We start from the raw sequence: 12,569 nt of genomic DNA, 5'->3' as shown, positions 1-12,569 counted from the left end.
GGAAGGACGGGAGGGCGGAGAGAGGGGTCGCCGTGCTAGACGCAGGAGGAACCGCGGGGTGACAGCGGTTTCAGAAAGGAGAGCCAGCGCACGCTCGACCGTAAACGGTGCAATTTTTCAGGGGCCGGCGATCTTAGGTTCGGGGAGAGCTGTGGCCACCCTGAATCCCAGGCCGCCCCGCCCGCCGCCCGGGTTCACCTCGATGCTTTGTGGGAAGTGTAGTTCCAAGGCGCCGCAGGCCCACGCTGGGGTCATAAAAATTGAATTTTCCTAGAACATGTAAGATGATTTCTGATTGCGTTTGGGGGTGGTTAGATGAAATGCTTACGTTGAGCGTTTGTTTGTTTCCTCAGCGCTGCCCTTCAGTTCATGACAAAAACAAGAACGGTGTTACTTAGGGATGATGTGAGTTTTAAATGGAATGTACCATGGGCGAGGTGTCGCAAGCCTTGTGAAGTTTTTGTTGTTACAGTCCCTTCGGAATTTCCATCCGAAAGTAGTTATAAACATAATAATTTCTGTTTCTTTGGTGCTTGGCAGTTTGAAGCTACTTTTATATGTACGTGATCTCACTCTTGCCCTCATAACAACCTTGTGAAGTAGGTAGGTAGGAATTATCCTTGTTTTAAAGAGGAGGCAGGTTTAGAGAGATTAAGTTGCTGCTTTGACATAAAACTGGTGTAGGCGGAGTAATGTTTGTTCATTTTGAAGTTGAAATACACAGTTGGTGTGACCCTGGGCGTGATGGAGAGTCTGAGTGGACAAGGTCTCCTGGTGTGTTCAGAGATAGACGAGGTTTGAGAGCCGGAGTTGATTGTTCCTCTGTCAATTCCAAGCTGGAGCACCCTTCCAGGCCTCCTGGGGAGATCAGGTCCCTGATTTTTTTCTTCCATTTTTGTTGTTGTTGTTGTTATTGTGGTAAAATACACATAACATAAAGTTTACCATCATAACCACTTTTAAGTGTGCAGTTCAGTGGTGTTAAATACATTCATATTGTGCAACCATCACCACCGTCCATTTCCAGAATTCTTCTCAACTTGCATTACTGAAACTCTGTACCCACGGAACCTTAACTCCCTATCCCACCCCACCTTCCTCCAGCCCCTGGCAACCACCATCCTGCTGACTGTCTCTGTGATTTTGACCTCTCTAGGTATCTCATATAAGTGGAATCATACATGGTTTGTCTTTCTGTGACTGCCTTATTTCACTTGGCATAATGTTCTCAAAGTTCATCCATGTTGTAGTATGTGACAGTATTTTCTTCATTTTTAAGTTGAATGATACTCCATTGTGTACATATATCACATTCTCTTGTCCATTCATCTGTTGTTGGACACTGGGGTTGCTTGTACATCTTATCTGTTGTGAATAATGCTGCTATGAACATGGGTGTACAAGTATTTCTTTGAGATTATGCTTCCAATTCTTTTGGGTATTATATGCAGAAGTGGGATTGTTTGATCCTATGGTAATTCAATTTTTAAGTCTTTGAGGGACCACCATACTGTTTTCCACTGTGGTTGTATCATTTTACGTTCCTACCAACACTGCACAAGGGTTCCAGTTTTTCCACATCCTCACCAACGCTTGTTATTTTCTTCTGTATTTTTGAAAGTAGCCATTGCAATGGGTGTGAGATGGTCTGTTTAAATTGTTATACTGCATGGTATCTGGGTTCCTGATGTGCCACTAAAACACTTAAAATCCGAATTACCATTTGGAATGGAGGACACAACTAGAAGAAGGATTGGGTATCATTCTATATGGCTGATGTACATGTGTAGATGCACTGTGTTTCTGTATATTAGGTACCTGTTAAGGTGCTGGTAGTCCTTCTGGTTAAGGAACTTATGGTTTTAGCAGCTACTGGAAAAGTTAGGAGCAAATAATTCCAGTCCTTGCTTTTCCATTTTTTTGTTTGGTCACATCATCAGTCATCAACCACAAATGTCTGTTGACTTGGTTTCTGTACTTCAGAAGAGATTAAATGCTTGGCAGCTGGTACCTTAGAATAATTTAACTTGAAATTAAATACATAAGTTAGTGGCTAAGAAGTTTCAAATAAGCCACTTTTAGTTTTAGAATGGCTATAATAAAAGAGATGGCTGATGGAAAGATGCTTTATAAGATTTTTTAAAAAGGAGCCAAGAATCTGAATATTTGCTGGCTATTATTTTTCAGTAGTAGATGAAAATAAAAGTGAACTATTGGATGTCTGCATTTTTTCCCCTAATATTTTATTGTAAAAATCTTCAAAAATACAGAAAAGTTGAAAATAAGCATTTATATATTCACTACCTGGGTTCTGCATTTGATATTTTATTAGCTTTATCATGTATCTGTCCATCTTTCAATCCACCTTTACAATTTCACTTTAATTATTTTATTTTTTATTAAAAAATTGTGGTAAAATACACATAACAAAACTTAATCATCTTTATACAGTTGAGTGGCATTAAGTACTCAATCCATCCTTTTTAGATGCATTTCAGAGTATATTGGAGCTATTTGTAAACATCCCATTCAGTATTTCAGGACTAGCATTAAGTGCTTTGTGTATATTCTTTTATTTGTCAAAGTAATCCCAAGGGGTAGGCAAAATTATTATTGCTGTTTTATGTAATGGAAAACAGACTTTTTAGGTTCCCCAGGTCCTGCAGCAAATGAGTTGGAATTGAATCCCAGGTGTCTCAGACTCCAGTGTGCACTCAACCAGGCTTTAGGCTGTATTACCTCTGTGCACCGAGTGTTCATGTGGACAAAAAGATCTAGTCAGATGGGCTGCTAAAAATCTTAGCTGGATGTTACTATTACAGTTATTTGACTACTGTTTAGCTTTGCTGTGGGGTGCAAAAGAAACACCACAGTCCACGAGTGGAATTATAATACTGCTGAGAAGAAGGAAGAATAACTGTAAACAGCTATGTTAAGGACCAAAATGTATGCTTACATAATATAGATAATGCTAAAATAATGCTATCTGTGGTTCCTATGTCTGCTATTTAGAGATGTATGGCTGGTAACAGTGGGTTTCTATAGATTTCAAATCAGCATTTTCTATTTTTGTATTTGAGGTGACATGCGTGCCATAAATTTAAATTAAATCTACAGGTGCTTTCAGTTGTATCTGCCACCGCACTTTGCAGGAGCTCCTGAGAAGCAGAACTGTTAGGTTTCTCTTTTATTTCATTTTTATTGATTGATTGGTTGATGAGTATCATTGACACATGAAAGGTAAGCAGGACAGTCTTGGGCTGGGATATCTTAGAATCTGTTATCCTCTCACAAATATCATGTAATTGTCACTTTGAGTCAGGTGATTGTAAAGCTTAATGTTTACCAAAAGCTTACTATGTGTTCTAGTCACTTTGTACATATTAAATGAATCCTTGCAGCAGCCCTGTGAGTTTAGTCCTATTATTGTCTCAGTGGTGGAACTTCTTCATGTTACAGAGTTAGGACTTCAATTCAGATTCTCTGATTCCTGTTTATATGTTAATTCCGACTGACTGCTGTATTACCATCTCTGAAAGGGAGAATATACAGTTTATAACAAGAGCAACATGTTCCCCCCCCTCCCCCCCCCATCTTAATAGCCTCTGGAAGAAATCTGCTGTAGTGTATAAAATGTTGTAGTATTCTGATGTTTATTGAATAGAAATAGTAGATTTTTGGGTGAGATGCAACCACGGAGAACAGTTAGTTCTGATTGTTAAAGAGAGTTCTGAAATCTAGATTGTAAATTACTTGAGATCATAGTCTGTAATTTTTTCCTTTATATTCAGGGTGCTATAACTGTTTGGAATGAAATGAAATTCAGGGCAGAGCATGTGGGCTAGTTTTTCTTCTAATATCCTCTGTCAGTTCATGGAAAAGTGGACATTGTAGTTATATTGCAGGAGTGGATAGGGAGACTTCTGATAGAAGGAAGGAAGCATTTGTGACTTTTCACCTGGTCAGCAGTTGAGGGGTTTCATATTCTGGGCTTCATAATTATAGGGCATCCTTAGAATCTGATCTTCATTGGGATAAAGACAACTCAAGGAGTAATGGCCTGTAATCTTAAGGCCCACTGACACTATTCAATTTGACCATTTGACATAACCATGGGGCACTTCACTTGCAAAAGTTGGCCAGATAATCAACATGTCAGATACCTTCTGAGAGAGGCTCTGCCAGTGCCAGGAATCCTAGTGGCTTTTAGAGGATGAGATGTGGGAAGCTGTCTGTGTAGGTAAATGTGATTCTGTGGTCATACTGAAATAGCCCTAGAGACAGCCATCCATGCAGCTGAGCTGATCTTTGTAAATCAAACCTGTATGGTTTAAATTTTGGTTACTTAGTCACATATGAAAAGTTAAAGTGAAAATAATGATATTTCTATTTTTTATCAACTTCTGATTCTTAATTTTCACCCCATTCTGTTTTGAATTAAGCTTTCAATAAACTAATATTTAATAAAGGCCAGTGTCAGAATAGTTGGCACTGGGACATTCGAACTTGTTCAGAAGATAGATGTTAAAATTGTCGGCACTTCCAGGGTGCTCAGATGGTCTGATCCAAGTTTCTGGTCTCTGGTTTCAGGCCTGGCCAGTCTCTGCCTTGATGCTTGTCATCTTATGTGGCTTGTTTTCCCCACACATTTTCCAGTTAAATAAGACTTTAAAAATTGACCAACTTCTGGTCTTGTCCTCATAGGGCTTATAATTCAGTGTAGAGACAGGTTTATATATGAATATAAATAACTCATATGAGGCATAATATGAAAAATGCCTAACACAGTTCTTTGGAAATTTCAAGTGAGAATAGCATTCCAAGTTAAGAGAAAAATAGATTAAGCTAAGACATAGAGGTTAGAAAATGTTGTGCATTTTCAGAGAAAGTGTGAGTGAGTCTGATGTACTGAGTAGGCGTGCTATGGCTGTGTGAGGTGCTGGGAAAGGAGATAAAATTTGTAGTTTGATACTTGGCCCTTTTTACCTTTTATGTTCTTCTTACAATTTGGGATCTTGGACAAATAATTTTACCTTTCTAGGTCTCAGTTTCCTTCTCATAAAATTGGGATAATAAAAAATACTCATAATGTTGTTATGATTAACGTATGTGAAAATGCACTGTCTAAACAATTAAGCTATATATAAATTATTATTATTATTATTCGGGGGGGTGCAGTAGGAGATGGGGCTGGGAAGATAGGTTGGGATCAGCTTGTGTGGGAATGCCAACATAACTAGTTTGGACTTTGTTCTGTAGACAGAAGAGGACCATCAAAGGCTTTTAAGCTGGAGTGTAACATGAGTAGATCTGTTTTATAAGGATAACAGGTGGCCGTGGCGTAACATTGATTTTAAGAATCCAGAGACCAAGAGCGCAAGACTAATTAGGAGGGTATCACCGTGGCCAAGTGAAGGAAACCTAGGGTCTGAAGTGGGAGAGTGAAAGTGGATTTGGCAAGAAGGTGATGTATCCTACAATCCCTAACGTAGGCAGAAATTATTGGCCAAGTAGATAAGCATTATTTAAGAGAGGGAGGAGTTAGAGATGATTCTAAGAATCTACTTGAGAGATTGCGGTGGAGTGGAGATTGTAGTATTTAGACAGATGTAGGGAGGTGGAAGTGGAGAAAAGAGAACAGGTTTGTGTTCAACAGAGTATTTGTTGAGTGAGTAAGTTGAGTTACTGGGGCGCCCATGTTATGTTGTTTAGGGAGACAGTTTTCAACAGTAACAAAAACATCTGGTGTTGGAGTCAGAGATGGTTTTGAATCCTGGCTCTCCTGCATTCGATTAATGTCCTTGAACAGAGGACCTAACTTCTGGGCTTTGGTTTTCTCATCTGTAAAATGGGTTAATAACAAAATCTATTTCACAGAGTTGTTATAAGAGGGGGAAGAGATAATACATATTAAGAACTGGGCATAGTGCTAGGCATGTGGATTCCTGTGTATAGGAACTTAGGTTTCTGAAGCTTGGTAGAGTGTGGGGGTGATGGTAGAGTCATGGGAATGGACACATTGTCCTGAGGACAGCTGTCTGGTGCTATATGTAGGGGTGAGAAGAAGACAAAGAAGAACCAGGGAAGGGGATCAGGAGTGCTGAGAGAGGGCAGAGGTTCCCAGGGTTATGAATATTAACCACTTACATCCTCAGTTGTAATGTACTAATAATGTGTACCTACTAATACTCATCTTGTAAAAATGTTATATAATTACACTTTCTTCTAATTTTAATGTAAGGCTTTGTATGCTGATGATTTATATGTATATGTACACATATACATATATGATAAAATAAATGTTGTATTGGTATTCCAGTTTTTTTAGTCTTCTGTGAATAATTACCAGTGTATTTTTTTTTTAAAGTATTCGCCTATTACCTCTATACAATAAATTTTGTTTGTGGACATATTCCTTACTCCTCCAATTTGATAATCACTGTAATTTTTTTCCTCCTCATTTTGAATTTACAAAGCAGGGCATCAAATTAGATCTTAGCATAGAAATGAAAAGTGCTTTTTTGTTTTCTTAATGGTAGCTGTGAGTATAAATCTTTTAATTGTTTTCTTTCCTGGTGTTCTAAATAATAGATTCTTTATACAATTGCATGTGTACGAGTGGATGAACGTACCACTGGTGATCCAGAGGATTTTTGTCAAGACTGGATAAACCATGTATCACATTGATTGTAGAGGTTAGTAGTTCCTTAGTTCCTTAGGATGTGTGCATTTTTTTGTAGTAGCATTTAAAAATGCATAGGTTATCAAGTAGCATTTTCCTGCCAAGATCTTCATGGGTTTTTCTCCTTTTCTAGCTATCTTAAGAGAGTTGGTGAAGTTCATGTTAGTTTATATATTCCTGAAGCCTCTATTCTCTGTCATTGCACAAACATAAATTTAAAAAATCAGCAAGAGAGAGAAAAAAGATAAAACTTGAAAACATTGCTTAGCTGTGTGCACAAGGAAAAATCTATGAGTGTTCGTTTACAAGTGGTATTGTCTGCCACAGCCACAAAAGATGATTTTACACGCTGCAGGAATATTATCCTGGAGTTAATTGTTTTATTTGTTAAAAAAAAAAAAAAAAAAGGCGTTAAAAACGGCGTCATGATAGTAATTGGATATTCCTAATTCTGCCTTTTTGACATCTACTGTGATAGAAAAGCCACTTAATTCTACTTCATTCTGAGGCTGAATACGTATGGTGTCAGTGTCCTTCTTGGATGATATTGGATAGTCCTTTGATTGAAACTCTATATGTTCACATTGCAACTCTCTGATCTCATGAGCTCAATATCCAGTGAGTACCTGGGATTTTGTGGCTTCAACTCAAAGTTCATTTTGTTGCTGTCTTCTATTGCATTCCCCTTCCCCCAGTGCATTCTGTTTTTCAGTATGTATATTGCTGATGATGTGTATGATGTCTGAATTCATTTAGGTGGAATTTTGAGGGATAGAATGCATGGAATATTTTATAAATCAAAGTTCAACTTCAGAGTAAACTTTGGTTTATTTTTGCTATCTTCGTTCCATTTTAGAGAAATGGAAAATTGGGAGGTTGGAGGAATTGTAGAAGAGAAATGGGGACATTGTTCATTTGCTCCTAGATTCTTTCTCTGTCAGTGTTTTTGGGCCTGTGACAGATGTGTTAATGAAATTAATGATCTACTGAAGGCAAGCAGTATACCACAAATGCTGGAATTTAAATAGTGACTTAAATGAGGAATATTCTAGTGTTTACACATCCAAATGAGCATTATCCTAAGTAATTAGCTGCTTTGGGTGGATCTTCACTGTCACATATTTGACTTTTATGTAGTTTGACCTCTTGCATGGTATATTGTCTCCTCTAAGCTGGCTTTCATAAGCTGAACTAATCTTTCTGTTCATCAGTTTACTAACACTGATTTCTAAGTGGACACCTGCCAGCTGCTGTTTCTGGGGGAAAGGACTTCCTTGGGAGGTGGGAGTGGTTGTGGAGCTTAGTGCATCTAGAATCTGACACTTATTCATTAAATCTAGGTAATAGATGAGGGCTTCTGTCTCATCACTTGGCCCAACCCTGCCAAGCTAACCTAGTCACTTCTTCCTTCCCTCCCTCTGTGTGTGTGTGTGTGTGTGTGTGTGTGTGTGTGTGTGTGTGTAGGGGGTAGTAGAATGTGTATGTGAGAGCAAGAGGGGGTAGCCTTGCTTTGGGCTATGCTGGGTTAAAGTAGCCTGACGTCATATGCAGGTGGCTAGGACTTCTGAAGTGGCAGGAGAAGGAAGACTCCTTTTCCCTTTCCTGCTCAGAATGTAGTCCATAGTGCATCCTGGTGCAAGGCTTTCAATATTGCACTATCTGCCTGGGCCCTGGGGGGTAAGACTGGTGGGCTAGGGGACAGGAAGATGGTCTGTCTGATTGCCTTAGTTTGGGGGTAAGGGGTACCAGCAGGGACTGTGTCAGCAGGAACCTTTTGCTCTGAACCTTGTTGCTTGCAGAGATTTACATCTGTCACCCCTTGGGGCTGCCCTGGCTGGAAGGAGGCAACTCTTGCAGCAGCCATGATGGAATGGGTCCTCTCCCCACCACCTGACCTTTATTGGTGTTTACTACTGGACTTCCTGACGTTCTCCTTTTAATTTAAAAAAATTTTAAGTATATTTATTTATTTTGAGGCGGGGAGGGGCAGAGAGAGTGACAGAGAGGAATCCCAAGCAGGCTCCGCACTGCCCAACATGGAACTCGGACTCACCAACCATGAGAGCATGACCTGAGCCCAAATCAAGAGTCGGACACTTAACGGACTGAGTCACCCAGGTGCTCCCTGACATTCTCCTTTTAAGTACATTTGCATTTAATATGTTTTTTAAAGGTAGAGAATGAGGGCAAACATCTTTTTAAAAACCTAGGAGTAGAGATCAAAATTGAAAGCATTACTTCTTGCTGGCCTCATTTGGATTTGGTCAAGTATTAGAGTCGCATTTGGTGAATTAAAATGGCATATAGAAATTAATAGATGATGTGGACTTTATCAGTTAGTATTTGGTTAGATTTATACTTCACAGGATTGATCTACCTGAAAAGATTATTACATATAAAATCTAGATGGCAGTTAGGCTTTCCTTCCTCATCATAGTTTTATTTTTTATTTTTTTCAATATATGAAGTTTATTGTCAAATTGGTCTCCATACAACACCCAGTGCTCATCCCAAAAGATGCCCTCCTCAATACCCATCACCCACCCTCCCCTCCCTCCCACCCCCCCATCAACCCTCAGTTTGTTCTCAGTTTTTAAGAGTCTCTTATGCTTTGACTCTCTCCCACTCTAACCTCCTTTTTTTTCCCCCCTTCCCCTCCCCCATGGTCTTCTGTTAAGTTTCTCAGGATCCACATAAGAGTGAAAACATATGGTGTCTGTCTTTCTCTGTATGGCTTATTTCACTTAGCATAACACTCTCCAGTTCCATCCATGTTGCTACAAAGGGCCATATTTCATTCTTTCTCATTGCCACGTAGTACTCCATTGTGTATATAAACCACAATTTCTTTATCCATTCATCAGTTGATGGACATTTAGGCTCTTTCCATAATTTGGCTATTGTTGAGAGTGCTGCTATAAACATTGGGGTACAAGTGCCCCTATGCATCAGTACTCCTCTATCCCTTGGGTAAATTCCTAGCAGTGCTATTGCTGGGTCATAGGGTAGGTCTATTTTTAATGTTTTGAGGAACCTCCACACCGTTTTCCAGAGTGGCTGCACCAATTTGCATTCCCACCAACAGTGCAAGAGGGTTCCCGTTTCTCCACATCCTCTCCAGCATCTATAGTCTCCTGATTTGTTCATTTTCGCCACTCTGACTGGCGTGAGGTGATATCTGAGTGTGGTTTTGATTTGTATTTCCCTGTCCTCATCGTAGTTTTAGTCCCAGACTCCTAACTGCAGAAGTCGTCAAAGTCCAGAGGTGGTCATCCTTCCTTCACTACCGCATCCCCCTGCCCCATCACATCCTATTTTTGTACATGTCGTATACTTACGCTTTTCTTAGCTGTTAGGTTCCCATTTCTGAAAATGATTATTTTGGTTCCACTCATGTAAGCTTGGACATGAAACCTACCTGTTTTCACTGGTTTTATATACACGCATGTGTGTGCACACGTGCACACACACACACACACACACACACACACACACCACACAATCCACTTTCGCAAGCATTTCAGTAATTTAAGTTAACTCTAGAAGATGTGAGTCATGGGGAAAGGCCTTGCTGTAGAGTGCTGGACTTCCTGTTCTTTCACTGGTCCTTCCTCCCTCTCCATCTTTTTCTCTTTTCCTCTCCTCTCTGTAGTAACTACTACATCATTCCTGATTTGGAGCAGACCAGTGCTGCCACACAATCAGACCTTCTGGAATTTAACCCACCTTTCTTTTTTTCTTTTTTCTTTTTTCTTTTTTTTTTTTGTAACCTTAAGCACTTGTCGTTGTATTAAAATACATATAGTCCCCTTTTCCGGAAATGCTGATGTCAGATACTATAAATTGCTGCCAATCCCCTCCTTTCTCTTGCTAGACATTAAATGTATAAACTTCTAAATGACTTTTTTAATGCATGAGGAATTAATATTTCATGCATTCAACAGGTATTTGAGCAATTACTCTCTGCAAGGGCCTGAATTAAGTGCCGGGACACCAAGAAAGTTAGGTCACAGTTTCTCAACCTGAGGAGTTCTATAGAAGGACAGAGTGTATGAGTGGGTAGTCAGGTGGAATCAGATTGAAATCGCACCTAGAAGAACTGCTTTGGTTTAGGGAAGAGAAGATTGGGCAGTTACATAACGTATAGCAAAAGACAGTGAGTGCCAGGAGAGATGTAGAAGAGGTCTGTGAGAGTTTGTAGGGCCCAAATGGTACGTACAAGTTGTGGATCATGGAATATTTGAGCTGGACCTTGAATGGGAGGATTTGGCTGTGTGGAGATGGAGAGATAGGAGAGGTTGGGAGAGTATTCCTGATTGGGGGACTTGGTTGACCAAATAATTGGGCAGGAAAACATGGCGCACTTAAACGATTGCAATTTGGGTGGCTGTTGGGGAGTAATGGGGTACATGGTTGAGAAGGTTCTTTTGGGGCTAGATTGGCCCACTCTTAGAAAGGACTCCCTCTCTGATCTAATTATTCACACTAGGCTTGTGCTAGCTGCTAATTTTTTTAATGTGCTTTTATGAAGGAAGTACTTCTTCCTTGTCCCCCAGTGCCCCTTTGACAAAGACCTTCCATTTGTATTTGGACCCAGTTGTAAGCTGGCTTAAGCAAAAACAGGGTTCTTACTATAAGGAATCAGGGAGTTTTATGGAAGTAAGAGGGGCCTTCAAGAACTAGAAATCATCCACTTCTTCCAGATGCTGTCTGTGCCTCTGTGACCATTCTTTCTTCAGACCAGACTTCTGATTTTGTGTTCCAAAGGATAGGCTAAAGATGCCCATGCCATATCCACTGGCTTATTCTCATAGGCCCAAGCACTCAAGGGTGGCTTGACTTTATGGTGCCAATTCTGAATTGCTGCGGAAGGTATGAATTGAGCCAGACCCATGTCTAGTAAGCCTTTGTATCATTTCCATCCACTTTCTCTGCTTCATCAGTGCTGCAATTTAACATGCAGGCATGAGCATTGTGTTTGGAGTTGGACTGGCTTGGAGTTTGAGCCCTAGCCCTGCCACTTACTACAGTTCTGATCAACATTCTTTTTTTTTTTTTTTTTTTTTGTAAATATTTTAAAATATTTTTAAAAAAATTTATGTGTTTATTTTGAGAGAGAGAAAGAGAGCGTGTGCATGCAAGGGGCGGAGGGGGAGGGAGTGGGCAGAGAGAGAGAGGGAGGACTTGAGAATCCCAGGCAGACTTTGTGCTGAGCGTTGAGCTGGATGTGGGGCTCGAACTCACCGTGAGATCATGACCTGATCCGAAATCAAGAGTTGGACACTTAACTGAGCGACCCAGGTGCTGCGATCAACATTCTTAATAAATTTTAGACTGTTTCTTCATTTGTAAGTTGGAACTAATACTCCCTTCACTAAATGGTATTTTAGAGGGAGGTACTGCATTCTAGTGTGTTCTTGGAGGGTAAAGATCTCTTGAGGTTCAGCTTACGATTCTTTGTCTTATTAGATTGATGATGATGACCTTTGGCAAATCAGATCCAGAGCCTGTTTTTTTAATTATAAATGCAGGCAACAGTTGTCCACCTCACAGTGTTTTTTGAGGCTCAAAAGGCCATGTGAAACTGCTTTGTGACTGTGCGGGTATACATGTATTAATCAGAAGAAAATAAATACTATTAGGAAGGATATTTCCTTGTGATATTATTCCATTATAGTTTAGTATATTTCTATGGTAACTTGACAGCTCTTTCTCAAAATATCTTGTAGCTGTAGAGTATTAATTGATTTTTGGTGCAGCAGGCAGTGGTCTAGGTATTTTCAGATTTCCATTTCAGTCACAGCTTCTGCTAACCCAATTTATGATTTATAATTTAAAATTTACTTTCACATTCAGAAAAAATAATGTTCTTTATAGAAAACTTAAG

General features: G+C 39.7%; 1 protein-coding gene across 4 annotated transcripts in view; it reads left to right on the top strand.

Moving 5' to 3' along the window:
- ECPAS (Ecm29 proteasome adaptor and scaffold) overlaps window positions 1–12,569 on the top strand; it is a 106,624-nt gene that overhangs the window by 1,464 nt on the left and 92,591 nt on the right. For 2 of the 4 annotated variants that reach the window (XM_019454213.2, XM_053908175.1), the window contains exon 2: window positions 6,592–6,695. The exons of the other annotated variants lie outside the window; for them this stretch is intronic. In XM_019454213.2, coding sequence (XP_019309758.1) covers window positions 6,674–6,695 — 22 coding nt within the window. In that variant the 5' untranslated portion in view covers window positions 6,592–6,673. The remainder of the gene's footprint in view (window positions 1–6,591; window positions 6,696–12,569) is intronic. 4 annotated transcript variants of the gene reach the window in all.

This window comes from Panthera pardus, unplaced genomic scaffold, assembly GCF_024362965.1.
Source record: "Panthera pardus isolate Hobbes unplaced genomic scaffold, ASM2436296v1 HiC_scaffold_20, whole genome shotgun sequence".
Classification (NCBI taxonomy): domain Eukaryota; kingdom Metazoa; phylum Chordata; class Mammalia; order Carnivora; family Felidae; genus Panthera; species Panthera pardus.
This window is presented reverse-complemented; position numbering and strand designations above follow the sequence as displayed.